A 15,672-nucleotide genomic window follows, 5' to 3' on the forward strand; every position below is an offset into this window, starting at 1 on the left:
TTTAATAAGTCCAGAGGAAGAGCAGAGACGGAGCGAGCTGATGTGTGAATTCGTAAACTGTAAAATCTTGAGAGCTGATATGTCATCGGCATAATAATGATGGCTGAGACCATGACTACGGGACTTACAGACTCCTTCATCGGATCAGGCTTTTGGCGTTTGATTGGGTCGGATTAATGCGAGTGATTTCGTTGTATGATTCATACGGGTGTCGTGCTGTGTTGGCATGGAATGTTTTTAATGTTATCTCTGTACAGCACTTTGGTCCATTCTTATGGTTTGAAAGTGCTTTATAAATAAATGAGTAAATTTCACCCTTTTCAAAATTTAATATTTAAATTGTGCATTTTGTTAATTTGGTAAAGCAAGACAATGCTTTTCACAATTCAATTCAACACTTTCTAACAAGACACTATTATGTTTAATTGAGATTTATTGCTGCAAACCACATGTATAAAACTGATTTATGTATTGGTGAAAAAAAAAACAAGCATCCATTAATTTTCAAAAGCAGAGAACTGATGCGTTTATAATGTTACATCACACAGTACATTCATGGATTACAATAAGAGCAAAGCTGAAGCACCTGTGAGGAACAGACGCTATTTGCAAAGATCCGGGACCGAAACACAATAAGATATGAGGGAAAAAAGGACACGAGAATCATGGGAAACTATCATCATCATCTTCTGCCATCTCTTTAGCAAACTCCAGATCCTGCTGTTCCCGCTCTCTTCTCTCCTGTCAACACATGCAGACGAGCGGTCAACAACTGTGTGTGTGTGCGTGCGCGTGCGTGTGTGTGTGTGTGTGTGTGTGTGTGTCCCTCACCTCAGCCGACTCCAGGTCCTTGTTGTACGCCTTCGGGGGGAATCTCATGGCCTGCACAGAATCGTGTGGATTATTTAACAGAGCTCTAATCCCCATAGAGCGAACTTCAATTTTGTCAAATTAATAAATCAACATTTAGAACATGAGTGTTATAAGAACATGTCCTTTCACAGGCTTGAGCCTCAGCAATGCGTGGAAATTCAGAAAATTAACGCTTGAGAAAGTGTCAGAAAAAAGCATTATTGATGCGATCCACCTACATGCTCAAGATACTTTAAGGAACATATTACTAATACTATAAATATGATATACTTTATAATAATTATTTGTGCCTGATAGCAATGGGAGAGTCAGGACACTATACAGTACACACTTCTTTCTAGGGTTTCTGCAGGGATCTTCAGTTTAAATTTAATGCTTTTTAATGCCTTTTTTAAAAATGTAATATACATTAGTGCTGTCAATCGATAAAAAAAATAATAAAAAAAAATCCAAATTTTTCTCTGATTAATCGCTATTAAAACAGTTTTATAGGTTTATATTAGTTTATATATTTTATAAAGTAATAATTTCATAGTTAATCTACAAATGAATGTAGAGACAACAAAGGCCAGTCTCACTGATACTAATACAGCTATTGATGACTGGATAACATTACAGTGTAATTGAAAGCTATTGAAAGTTAACTTAAACAATCCTCACATTAACCTATAATAAATGTCATATTTACCTTCGCCATTCCTATCTAACAGGTGGGACATATACAGAAATTGAATAAAGTTAAAAATTAAATATAGACTAATGCTTATTAAAGCTACAAGAGTTCTTTAGTCAATAGCACTGAGTCATTTTCTCTGTTCCCTTTGTTCTGTGATTAACTTTACTAACAGAAAGCTTTATTGGCTGCTGTCCCTTTAAGAGCAGCCGCTGCTGACCGACACCTCACACGCGCCTCATTCTCTCACAACTCCGCCATCTCCTTGTCATTGCGTCATCTCCGCATCATCTCCTTATCGCATCATCTCCTTATCATCTCCTTATCATCGCGTCATCTCCGCATCATCTCCTTATCATCGGGTCATCTCCGCATCATCTCCTTATCATCTCCTTATCATCGCGTCATCTCCGCATCATCTCCTTATCATCGGGTCATCTCCGCATCATCTCCTTATCATCGCGTCATCTCCGCATCATCTCCTTATCATCGGGTCATCTCCGCATCATGGCAATTCTGCTCCGGCCGGAAGCAATCCCCGAACTGGTTCAGCGGGTTTATCACAATAATGTACATATTTTGCGACAGCAAATGAAAACTTAATTATGAAGGCTATATTCAAATAAATTGATAATATAAACTATCAGCATTTTTAATGCCTGCAGGATTAAAATGTTATTCTTTTTAATGCCATTTAAGGCCTTAATTTTCGCAAAATCCATTTAATGACTTAATGCAGGGATTAAAGTGAAAAAAATTCTTCTGACTGAAATTTTTTTTAGGCCAAGTCATATTCCTTTAACTTTTTAAATAGTCGAGACCAATAGCGTTTTAAGGGGAGAAGTTTTAAACTGCTTTAATATTGCCAGTAGGCGTATTTTAAAAGCTATTTGAATATGAAAACCAGGCAGGGAGCATACTAATATAATTATAATTTGCCTATATATATTATATATATATATATATATATATATAATATATAGGCAAATTATAACACGTTTACACAAAATTTAACACATAAGTTACTTTTCCCCTCTACTTAACATAAATTGTAAGAATATGACTAATAGTAAAGACTAGTACTAATAAATAAACATTAGGCCTAGGCTAAAGCTATTAAATAGCAGTCCCAAACTAGTTTTTGTTAATACAATGTTGGTATGAGCCACTACAGTCATTTAAAGATATAAAAAACAACACAAAGAAAAATAGTGGCATTTTGGGGTTAATATGGAAACGACAGTTGCCATGGTGAATACACAATATTAACAATAACTGTTAATGAAACATGGAAACTGCTCCTGGTGAATAGAATGAGAATCATACCTGCATTACTTTTATTTCATGTAATTTACAACGTAACGGCGTTGCATGCTCGAAGTTTCTTTTGCACTTGATCAGTGAGGCGATACACCGGCACATTTGCGCGTGCAATTGAGTGTGCGCTACGAGAACAGGATAACGACTGACAGGACAAGAAAGTCCGTTTTTCTGAGGTGAAAAACTTTATTTCAGCGTACACTTATGTCACTGCCTGCCTGGTAGTTCCTATTGTGCTGGGTTTTCTGAAGTAGTCATGATTCGCCTCTCATAACATAACATGCTCTAAACACGCACGCAGAGTAGAGGAGGAGGGGCGGGGGCGCGGGGAGCAAGGATCGCAGCGCAAATTTGAACTATATCGATGTGATATGGTCTAATTCCATATCGCATTTAAAAAATATATCGATATATTTTTTATATCGATACATATCGCCCAGCTCTACCTGCATTATAAGTGTGTCACTGAAATATAGTTCTACCTCAGCGCTCAGCTGTAGCCTGACATCACTTTCCGTGAGCGGTAATTGAAAACCCGGAGTGGACTATGAGCGGAGTGATTACAGAGTGCTTAGAGTGGAGAGAGGAACGTGCTTTTGCTCCACTCCAGGCTTTGATCACATCCCCCTCAGCAGGGTGAATACACCTCGTCTTTCCTTAATTTAAGACCTATTCAAACTAAAATTAAGATATTTATTACACTATTTGAGAAATGAAAGCCTATTTACGGCCTTAAAATTATGAAAAGTGAATTTAAGACTTTAAGGACAGACTGGAACCCTGCAATTGACGGAAATCCGTCATAGACTTGCTGCAATTAACGGAAATCCGTCGTAGCGACGGAGAACTTTAATCCCTGCTTAATGCGCTGCAGAAACCCGGTCTCTCGTTTTAAAATGAACTATTATGAAACAGTCCGTTGGATACGTTAGTCCTACCTTGACAGACATGTTGTGTATATCCAGACAGAAGGAGATGCGCTGGTGGAAGGCCAGCTGAGGCTCTCGAGTGCTGTAAATGTCCATGGTCTCCTTAGACTGAACGTAACCTTTCTCGTGGTTTATGCTGGCCTCAATCACACCGTCACGGATGGCCTGGAGATACACTGAGTCAGTGAGTGTGATGGCGCTGTGTGTGTGTGTGTGTGTGTGTGTGTGTGTGTGTGTGTGTGTGTGTGTGTGTGTGTGTGTGTGTGTGTGTGTGTACACATGATGCTGGTCACTGACCTTGGCCACGATGAACTCGGCATCTTCAGGACTGTCCAGCTGCAGCTTCTGAGCGATGTCCGCCAGAGAGATCCGAGAGTACGACAGACTGATCATCCTCACCCCTACAGCAAACACATCACACACACAGGAACACATCACACACACGGGAACACGTCACACACACGGGAACATTAACTGTAATTATGAGCCCGAGCTCGATTTAAACCCGACCATTTTTAAATACGTGGGCCGTTATAACCAGGGGCGGATGCAGGTGCTGAGGGGGTGCTGGATATATTATATATAAATACTATTAATAAATGAGCAAAAATTGGCCACTTAATATTTAATATTCAATTATTTTAATTATCACAATTAAAGTATTAATTTTATTAAACTGAACAAGCACAACATTCAGCATTCAATCAAATATTATTAAAGATTTATTAATAATGTTATTTCAACATAATATCTCGTTATTTCAACATAATATGTGTGTGCGTGCAACAAGCTAGATGTGCATTTGTAAATCCGGTGACACGCGTGCATTGATTTTTATTAACAAACTAATGTGTTTTCTGTGTCAGTGTCGGCTGCAAAGATGAAGTTGATGATCGCCATCTCCGTAGTGAACGCGCAGAGAGAAATGCACATCATGGATTACAAAATCAGAGAGTGGCCTATTTCTTTTTGTTTTGAATTGTTTCATTTAAAAGACATTTCAGGCTTTCTTTAGGGATATTTCTCATGTCTGTGAGGCATACACTGAGTTAAGTTAGGATGAGATGAGATTTGCTTATTTGTTGAATCCAGGCAATTGGTTGATGAAACATTTTTTACAATGAAGATCCAATTTACCATAAAACTTCAAATAATAGCCCGGGCTTTTATTTTCCCAAATCGCCGAACTGCACCGGCTTGTATTTGAGACAGGCCTTTAATTTAGTGTTGAGACTTCACCGTGTGCTGCAATATACATTTAGTTTTACATTAATTTACAGAAATCAGCTGGTTGAATGAAAATTGCTGATGTTATCGGATTTTCAGTTGATATTCTCAATTCATTCACTTAACGAACGCTCTGAGGTAAAGCGTTCAGACTGCAGACTAAGCAACGATTGTATTTAATTGTACAGTGCAACCATAACATAGTACAGACATGATCTTAATTCCATAATATCCTTAAACATAACAATATTGCTGGCCATAAACTGAAAAGTGTGCGATACCTCGAGTTGTCATAGACGCGACGCTTCTCGTCCGGTGTGCGATACATCGAGTTGTCATGGACGCGACGCTTCTCGTCCGGTGTGCGATACATCGAGTTGTCATGGACCCGACGCTTCTCATCCGGTGTGCGATACCTCGAGTTGTCATGGACGCGACGCTTCTCGTCCGGTGTGCGATACATCGAGTTGTCATGGACGCGACGCTTCTAATCCGGTGTGCCCTACCTCGAGATGTCATAGACGCGACGCTTCTCATCCGGTGTGCGATACATCGAGTTGTCATAGACGCGACGCGGCACTTCTCGTCCGGTGTGCCATACCTCGAGTTGTCGTGGACGCGACGCTTCTCATCCGGTGTGCGATACATCGAGTTGTCATGGACGAGACGCGACGCTTCTCATCCGGTGTGCCATACCTCGAGTTGTCATGGACGCGACGCGACGCTTCTCATCCGGTGTGCGATACATCGAGTTGTCATGGACGCGACGCTTCTCATCCGGTGTGCCATACCTCGAGTTGTCATGGACGCGACGCTTCTCATCCGGTGTGCGATACCTCGAGTTGTCATGGACGCGACGCTTCTCGTCCGGTGTGCGATACATCGAGTTGTCATGGACGCGACGCTTCTCATCCGGTGTGCCCTACCTCGAGATGTCATAGACGCGACGCTTCTCATCCGGTGTGCGATACCTCGAGTTGTCATAGACGCGACGCGGCACTTCTCGTCCGGTGTGCCATACCTCGAGTTGTCGTGGACGCGACGCTTCTCATCCGGTGTGCGATACATCGAGTTGTCATGGACGCGACGCGACGCTTCTCATCCGGTGTGCCATACCTCGAGTTGTCATGGACGCGACGCGACGCTTCTCATCCGGTGTGCGATACATCGAGTTGTCATAGACGCGACGCTTCTCGTCCGGTGTGCGATACATCGAGTTGTCATAGACGTGATGCTTCTAGTCCGGTGTGCGATACCTCGAGTTGTCATAGACGCGGCGCTAACTCTCTCTGCCTGCCTTGCTTGCGCTAACAGCTCCGCCCAGATGCGCAGGGCTCTCTTGCGTGCGCAATCTGCTCCATAGAACTGGCTTAAACAGACGATCTGACGGGTTTTAGAAGATTAAATACAACCCGAAACTAAAAAACAGACCAGGCCTCTATTTGAGACCGGCCTTTATTTATCCAAACCTGTAGCCACACCAGGCGTGTAAAAGAGACAGGCGTGTAAAAGGGACTCGGCTATTATTTGAAGTTTTACGGTATACAAAACGAAATTCACTTTAAAGAAAGGCTTTCTACAAAACAAAACTTAATGAAGTGGTCAAAATCATGTCGGACCCATTCCATGTCTCTCGTTATATTGCGCATCCTGTCTAACTCATGCTGTTCACTTTTCATAATCAACATAGATGAAAAAAAAAAACCATTATAATATTTTAACAAATATGAAAGTAAATGCGCTTATCTAATGGCTACAACACATATAGTAGGCCTACAGACTCTCTATTTGTACAAATTGCTGCACATTCAAGTTAATTCTCCTGTTTTTATTCTTTTCTTTACATCTTCAAGCTCTGTGTTGCACTTAAGCTTCACAATACAGCACAGTGATCGCAGGCCTGGCGTGATGCGTGCGAGTGGAGGAGACGCTGCGTATGACACGTGACGCACTGATCAAGGGCACGGCCCGAGGATAGTGGCGGGAAACATCGGGCTCGGGCAGAGAATCTAAGCTCTAATACAGGTTAGCATTCCCTTCACACACACGAGAGAGCTAACGCTAACTCCCGAGAGTCCATTGGACACTGATCCGGCCCGGTCATGCGTTCATTTAGGAAAAAAATGACGTTTTCCTGATTCTCAATTCTAATTCCACGGCACTGAACCCCTTTAAATGAACTCTACAAACTGAAATAAAATATTGACAAATCTGAAAATGTAAATGTTCGCAGAACTGTCCTCTGAGTGTTTTCAGTCGAGTAACCCTGAACCCCAGTTGGTCTGCTTTAGACGAAGGTCTTCCGGAAACTTCTTACAAACACGAATGAAACTAAGCCTTTTATATTCTAAACTCCTTCTACAGAATCTGTTCTTGTTCACGTTTATGAAATGATTCTCTATCATTACTAAAAATCTTTCAATAAGCAGCCGGAAGAGAATCTAGTCTGTACTCGTGCTCATTAGAAACAATGGAAGTAAAGCAGAACTCACCGGTTTTGATGACGTTGTGTCTCAGACGGATGATCAGTGTGTAAGTGCCGTCGGTCTGGAACTTCTCTCCAAACTGATCCAACGCCTGGTTAAATTTGGCAAGATTTCCAGTTCTCACCGCTAGATAGAAGAGTTAAGAATTTGAAGCTTAAGTACTTCTAATACAAATGGAAACTTTTTTTTTTTTTACTTGTAAATGTCAATGAAAGTGCAAAGTGATATAATAGATCAGGGATGGACTTGTTCAATCGTGCCATTCACCAGAAGAGAAACCCTACACTAAAATACATCCTTCACAACTTCACTGATCACACACATTTATCATTTAAGTTTTAAAATTTAAGAAAGTGTGTGAAGAGTGTGAAGAGTTACCCTGTGTGAGCAGAAAGTAGGGCATGAGAGATCTCTTGAGAGACGGCTGACGAAACTGCAGACGGTCTGGAATCTCACCCAGCAACAACTCCACCACGATCAGCAGCTTATGAACCTGCACACACACACACAGCGGAGAGAGAGAGGGGTGAACACTCACGGTCAGCATCACAGGAGAGAGAGAGACACTCACGGTCAGCATCACAGGACAGAGAGAGAGAGAGCGAAAGAGAGAGAGCGAGAGAGACACTCACGGTCAGCATCACAGGACAGAGAGAGAGAGAGAGAGAGAGAGAGAGAGAGAGAGAGAGAGAGAGAGAGACAAACTCATGGTCAGCATCACAGGACAGAGAGAGAGAGAGAGAGCGAGAGAGAGAGAGAGAGAGAGAGAGAGAGACACACTCACGGTCAGCATCACAGGACAGAGAGAGAGAGAGAGAGAGAGAGAGAGAGAGAGAGAGAGCGAGAGAAAGAGCGAGAGAGAGACACTCACGGTCAGCATCACAGGACAGAGAGAGAGAGAGAGAGAGAGAGAGAGACACACTCACGGTCAGCATCACAGGACAGAGAGAGAGAGAGAGAGAGCGAGAGAAAGAGCGAGAGAGAGACACTCACGGTCAGCATCACAGGACAGAGAGAGAGAGAGAGAGAGAGAGAGAGAGAGAGAAAGAGCGAGAGAGAGACACTCACGGTCAGCATCACAGGACAGAGAGAGAGAGAGACACTCACGGTCTGCTTGAAGCCCACTGCTGTGTGTTGAGGAGCTTTACGCAGGGCGTTAGTGAGAGTCCTCCTGGCTTCTGAATACTCCAGCTGGATGGCCTTGATCCGCCCTGAAACCAGCCAAACACTTAATAATAATAATACTAATAATAATGTCACAATATTACTATGCCATTTACTAATAATACAACATATTTTGTCTCATGGAAATGATCATTTGACGGTAAAGCACTGCATTTGATTTGGGATCTAAACTTATTTAATTGCCTTAGTTCAAGTTTTTATTTTTATTTATCCAGACTCTAGTTTCTCCACATTAACTTTAATCCCTAACTCCGGAGAAAGCCCTGCGCTGGTGTGCTGACGACACCGGCCCTCACTCACCTGTGTAGTACAGATAGCGAGCCCACTCGTTGTTATTGGCCAGCTCGGGGAACACTGATTTGGACACCAGTTTCTCAGCCTGGTCGTATAAGTTGTACTGTAAGTAGTTGCGCAGAAGCAGGTTGAGGAGCGTGGCCTGACCATCAGCATCACGGCGCAGCGTCGCTGTCCTCAAGCGCGTGTGCAGGAAACTGGGGAACACAACAACACAACCGCATGAAACACACTCTTCTCAAGCTGAACCTCGAGTTATTGTGGAAGAACGGCTCACCTGCGGACCACATCGAGCTGGTTCAGGAACTCGTACACACGGGAATGGTAGTAGTAACACTTGGCAGCCACTAAGTCCAAAGCCCGACGGTTCTGAGAGCCGATCTTCTGCAGAAGGTCATCCGAGACTTTCTGAGCCTGTTTATGGGTGAAATCAGAGCATCTTAGACCTGCAACTAATGATTATTTGGACGATTAAATAATTGAAGTTCCAGCAGATGGACTATAGTGTGTGTGTGTTCACCTCGGCGTAGCGCTGGTTGTTGGTGAGGTAGACCACCATGAGCAGCTGCAGATAGGCCTCGGCCTCGGGCAGCAGGGGGGTAGCGGCGGCTTTACCGGTGCGAGGCCTGAACTGCACATCGCCCTCGTTCTCCACCGGCTGGAGGACACACACTTCTGTTACTAATCAACAGCAACTCGCGTTTCATTTTAGGGCTGCAATAAACCTCTGGGCTCAATGTTAAGCGTTTCCTTCTACTTTTTGTCCAATGGACGTTATTTGCACTCTTGAAAGTGTGAGAATATAATATCATAAAAGAACAAGAAATCTTCAAGTGTCTGCTTTCAAAAGAGACCAGGATTGTTCCCGTAGAGCTGCAGCCATTTCACTTTGGGTGTGTCAATTTTGTTTGTTCAATGATTTTGTTGAACCACTTTTACTCCCCATCTAAAAGTGCCTGCAGGGTAATGCTGCAACTGCTGTGGAGAAACATTCAATTCATGCTCTGGCATGTGCGTGTAATGAAGAAAATGGACAAAATCTCATCTTATCCCAAATACCTTGAATGTTTCGCTTTCAGTAATTGTACCGTATCAAAAACACTAAAAAGATGTGTGAATGGTTACTACTAGGCAATTTAAAACACAGTCGCAAACTTCCCACAGGAAAAACAGACAGCACCTCAATCAATGAGTGAACGACACACAGTAGATATTCTGCTGTGTTATTTAACACTTGTTTGATTAGTACTGGTCCGGGGTAGGAAACTTCGGTCCTGGAGAGTTTGGCTCCAAACCTCAAAAAACCCTCAGTAACCCTGAAGACATTGATCAGCATGTTCTGGTGTGTTTGATTAGGGTCAACTTATGGCTCGTTTCCATAGAGACGTACAGTACAGTACGAAATTAGTTTCGATTGTCAGAAGCTGTGAATAATACCAAAGCGTACCACTTTTTTGGACCTTTCCATTGAGGTTCTCAGCACAGTAGTCCGGTACTGAGGGGCGGAGCGGGACTCACTGCAGAACGTAATCCGGTACTAAGGGGCGGAGCTGGACTCACTGCAGAACGTAATCCGGTACTAAGGGGGGGGGGAGCTGGACTCACTGCAGAGCGTAATCGGTACTAAGGGGGGGGGGGGAGCTGGACTCAATGCAGAACGTAATCGATACTAAGAGGTGGAGCTGGACTCACTGCAAATCGTAATCCGGTACTAAGGGGTGGAGCTGGACTGACTGCAGAACGTAATCCGGTACTAAGGGGCGGAGCTGGACTCACTGCAGAACGTAATCCGGTACTAAGGGGCGGAGCTGGACTCACTGCAGAACGTAATCCGGTACTAAGGGGCGGAGCTGGACTCACTGCAGAGCGTAATCGGTACTAAGGGGGGGAGCTGGACTCAATGCAGAACGAAATCGATACTAAGAGGTGGAGCTGGACTCACTGCAGAATGTAATCCGGTACTAAGGGGCGGAGCTGGACTCACTGCAGAACGTAATCCGGTACTAAGGGGTGGAGCTGGACTCACTGCAGAACGTAATCCGGTACTAAGGGGCGGAGCTGGACTCACTGCAGAGCGTAATCGGAGCTAAGGGGGGGGAGCTGGACTCAATGCAGAACGTAATCGATACTAAGGGGCGGAGCTGGACTCACTGCAGAATGTAATCCGGTACTAAGGGGTGGAGCTGGACTCACTGCAGAGCGTAATCTGGCACTAAGGGGCAGAGCTGGACTCACTGCAGAACGTAATCGGTACTAAGGGGCGGAGCTGGACTAACTGCAGAGCGTAATCTGGTACTAAGGGGCGGAGCTGGACTTACTGCAGAGCGTAATCCGGTACTAAGGGGCGGAGCTGTCTTCACTGCAGAGCGTAATCCGGTAATAAGGGGCAGAGCTGGACTCACTGCAGAATGTAATCCGGTACTAAGGGGCGGAGCTGGAGTCACTGCAGAGCGTAATCGATACTAAGGGGCGGAGCTGGACTCACTGCAGAGTGTAATCTGGCACTAAGGGGCAGAGCTGGACTCACTGCAGAGCGTAATCTGGCACTAAGGGGCGTAGCTGGACTCACTGCAGAACGTAATCGCTACTAAGGGGCGGAGCTGGACTTACTGCAGAGCGTAATCGATACTAAGGGGCGGAGCTGGACTTACTGCAGAGCGTAATCCGGTACTAAGGGGCGGAGCTGGACTCACTGCAGAATGTAATCTGGTACTAAGGGGCGTAGCTGGACTCACTGCAGAGCGTAATCGATACTAAGGGGCGGAGCTGGACTCACTGCAGAGTGTAATCTGGCACTAAGGGGCGGAGCTGGACTCACTGCAGAGCGTAATCTGGTACTAAGGGGCGTAGCTGGACTCACTGCAGAATGTAATCCGGTACTAAGGGGCGTAGCTGGACTCACTGCAGATGGTAATCTGGTACTAAGGGGCGGAGCTGGACTCACTGCAGAATGTAATCGTTACTAAGGGGCGGAGCTGGATTTACTGCAGAGCGTAATCTGGTACTAAGGGGCGGAGCTGGACTCACTGCAGAATGTAATCCAGTACTAAGGGGCGTAGCTGGACTCACTGCAGAGCGTAATCTGGTACTAAGGGGCGTAGCTGGACTCATTGCAGAACGTAATCTGGTACTAAGGGGCGGAGCTGGACTCACTGCAGATGGTAATCTGGTACTAAGGGGCAGAGCTGGACTCACTGCAGAGTGTAATCGCTACTAAGGGGCGGAGCTGGACTCACTGCAGAATGTAATCGATACTAAGGGGCGGAGCTGGACTCACTGAAGAGCGTAAACCTTTACTAAGGGGTGGAGCTGGAGTCACTGCAGAGCGTAATCTGGTACTAAGGGGCAGAGCTGGACTCACTGCAGAACGTTATACAGTACTAAGGGGCGGAGCTGGACTCACTGCAGAGTGTAATCCAGTACTAAGGGGCGGAGCTGGACTCACTGCAGATGGTAATCTGGTACTAAGGGGCAGAGCTGGACTCACTGCAGATGGTAATCTGGTACTAAGAGGCAGAGCTGGACTCACTGCAGAATGTAATACAGTACTAAGGGGCGGAGCTGGACTCACTGCAGAGTGTAATCCAGTACTAAGGGGCGGAGCTGGACTCACTGCAGATGGTAATCTGGTACTAAGGGGCAGAGCTGGACTCACTGCAGATGGTAATCTGGTACTAAGGGGCGGAGCTGGACTCACTGCAGAACGTAATACAGTACTAAGGGGCGGAGCTGGACTCACTGCAGAACGTAATACAGTACTAAGGGGCGGAGCTGGACTCACTGCAGAGTGTAATCCAGTACTAAGGGGCGGAGCTGGACTCACTGCAGAACGTAATACAGTACTAAGGGGCAGAGCTGGACTCACTGCAGAACGTAATACAGTACTAAGGGGCGGAGCTGGACTCACTGCAGAACATAATACAGTACTAAGGGGCGGTGCTGGACTCACTGCAGATGGTAATCTGGTACTAAGGGGCAGAGCTGGACTCACTGCAGAACGTAATACAGTACTAAGGGGCGGAGCTGGACTCACTGCAGATGGTAATCTGGTACTAAGGGGCGGAGCTAGACTCACTGCAGAGTGTAATCGCTACTAAGGGGCGGAGCTGGACTCACTGCAGAATGTAATCGATACTAAGGGGCGGAGCTGGACTCACTGAAGAGTGTAATCTGGTACTAAGGGGCGGAGCTGGACTCACTGCAGAATGTAATCGATACTAAGGGGCGTAGCTGGACTCACTGAAGAGCGTAATCCGGTACTGAGGGGCGGAGCTGGACTCACTGCAGAATGTAATACAGTACTAAGGGGCGGAGCTGGACTCACTGCAGAGTGTAATCCAGTACTAAGGGGCGGAGCTGGACTCACTGCAGATGGTAATCTGGTACTAAGGGGCAGAGCTGGACTCACTGCAGATGGTAATCTGGTACTAAGGGGTGGAGCTGGACTCACTGCAGAACGTAATACAGTACTAAGGGGCGGAGCTGGACTCACTGCAGAACGTAATACAGTACTAAGGGGCGGAGCTGGACTCACTGCAGAGTGTAATCCAGTACTAAGGGGCGGAGCTGGACTCACTGCAGAACGTAATACAGTACTAAGGGGCAGAGCTGGACTCACTGCAGAACGTAATACAGTACTAAGGGGCGGAGCTGGACTCACTGCAGAACATAATACAGTACTAAGGGGCGGTGCTGGACTCACTGCAGATGGTAATCTGGTACTAAGGGGCAGAGCTGGACTCACTGCAGAACGTAATACAGTACTAAGGGGCGGAGCTGGACTCACTGCAGATGGTAATCTGGTACTAAGGGGCGGAGCTGGACTCACTGCAGAGTGTAATCGCTACTAAGGGGCGGAGCTGGACTCACTGCAGAATGTAATCGATACTAAGGGGCGGAGCTGGACTCACTGAAGAGTGTAATCTGGTACTAAGGGGCGGAGCTGGACTCACTGCAGAATGTAATCGATACTAAGGGGCGTAGCTGGACTCACTGAAGAGCGTAATCCGGTACTGAGGGGCGGAGCTGGACTCACTGCAGAGCGTAATCCGGTATTAAGAATTATACTAAATGTAAATGTGTGTGTATGAGAGATGCTGGTGTGTGTGTGCACCTGAGGCAGGAAGCTGAGCAGGAACTCTTTGCTGGCGGCGTTGGAGGTGAAGAAGCCGGTCACGGCCTTGTGGAGGACATTAGGGTTGAGTCTCCGGCTGGTGGAGGGCAGAGCTCTCAGCGCGCGCAGGACAAACCTCGGCTCCTTCCCCAGCACCGCCTTCTCGATCTGCTTCACGTGCTCCCTGATATCTGCACACACCACACACACACACACACACACACACACACACACACACACACGTACGTCAGCCATCAGTGCTCTAACCACCAGATCAAGCTAATCAGTGCCTTCACGATTACTAGAGGGTAAAGCTAAACCCTAACCTAACTTAACTTAACAACACCAACTCTATAAGAACACAGAGACAAACAATCATTATTATTGTGATGTAAGCATACTGTGGTTACAGTTATATAGTGCAATATTCAATGCCATTAGAAAAATAAGTGTAAAAGTGTGTTAAAGCATTAGCTATCTTTACAATTATTTTTGCTATATTTGTTGAAATGATTGTTTATTGAGTAATAAAGTTTAGCAAAACGTTAGAGTACATGAATCGGTGGAGCTCTGCTTCAGTAACTCGGTCAGCTGAAGAGACTGACCTGGCAGTGCATATTAATGATGACATCCACTGTGTCTTTAATATACAACAGTATTATTGATCTCCTGCATTGACTCTATATAAGAACTGAGCTGGACGATGACATCACGGTTTTCTCCAGAACTGTAAATGTACATATACACACACATATATATATATATATATATAAATAAATGAATTAAATTAATAACTTTTTTTCAACAAAAATGACCCATCACTGAACTGAAGCTGGACCGTGACGCTATAGTCTTCTAGATCTGCTGTACAGCCGATATTAATAAAGAGAACTTGACTGACCTAGCATGTTATGTTTAGTTATGTTATGGGTTAGCATGTTATTTTAATGTGAGTGAACATTGTTTTAATGGCGTTTATCGAAAGCTCTGCTTTTATGCTCTCGTCCAGCTTTACTATATTACTGGACCAAACTAGTGATCAGATTTGGTCATAATAACAGCAGAAGCCGGTGTTGTGTTGATGCGCGGCGTCACTGATCTGAGGTTAGGCTTGTTAGGGCATAACGCGAGATCGGTTATGGCTATGATAGGTCTTGTTCAGACCGTCCAGGGTTTTGGCTATGATTATAATAAGTAATATTCAGACCGTCCAGGGTGAGCTGGTCCTGCTCGCGGGGCGCGCGCTGCTCGTGCTCGTCCTCCTTCATCTCCACATCTTCCACATCTTTATCCGCGCGCGCTTTCTCGCGTTTCTTCGCCGTCGCTTCTTTCATGTTGACGCTCAGATTCTGGAGTTCGGTCTCGTTATGCGATAGTCAGGCATGTAAACAAGAAGCTCGCTTGAATCCACACCACACACACTAAAACAGAAGATGACTGGCAATTCTCACGGGTTGCAGTGCATTATGGGTCGCTTGTGTTCTTTCTCGTGGGTATTTGTGTGTGGGTCTGATGGTGAGAGGAAAGTGCTGCCCTCTGCTGGCAGTCACAAAGATTACATAAACGATAAAC

General features: G+C 45.2%; 1 protein-coding gene across 1 annotated transcript in view; it reads right to left on the minus strand.

The window, feature by feature from the left end:
* Nucleotides 1-450: 450 nt before the first annotated feature.
* Nucleotides 451-15,672, minus strand: part of psmd3 (proteasome 26S subunit, non-ATPase 3) — a 15,363-nt gene continuing 141 nt past the window's right edge. The window contains exons 1-12 of the mRNA XM_081377260.1: nt 15,308-15,672; nt 14,101-14,291; nt 9,508-9,645; nt 9,265-9,401; nt 8,994-9,184; nt 8,616-8,719; nt 7,887-8,001; nt 7,515-7,634; nt 4,093-4,196; nt 3,805-3,960; nt 832-882; nt 451-741 (exon numbers count right to left, since the gene is read on the minus strand). The exon at nt 15,308-15,672 is cut by the window's right edge and continues 141 nt beyond it. Of these exons, the coding sequence (XP_081233386.1) occupies nt 664-741; nt 832-882; nt 3,805-3,960; nt 4,093-4,196; nt 7,515-7,634; nt 7,887-8,001; nt 8,616-8,719; nt 8,994-9,184; nt 9,265-9,401; nt 9,508-9,645; nt 14,101-14,291; nt 15,308-15,434 (1,512 nt within the window). The 5' untranslated portion in view covers nt 15,435-15,672 and the 3' untranslated portion in view covers nt 451-663. The remainder of the gene's footprint in view (nt 742-831; nt 883-3,804; nt 3,961-4,092; nt 4,197-7,514; nt 7,635-7,886; nt 8,002-8,615; nt 8,720-8,993; nt 9,185-9,264; nt 9,402-9,507; nt 9,646-14,100; nt 14,292-15,307) is intronic.

Source organism: Scardinius erythrophthalmus, assembly GCF_964197995.2.
Source record: "Scardinius erythrophthalmus genome assembly, chromosome: 10".
Taxonomy (NCBI): Eukaryota; Metazoa; Chordata; class Actinopteri; order Cypriniformes; family Leuciscidae; genus Scardinius; species Scardinius erythrophthalmus.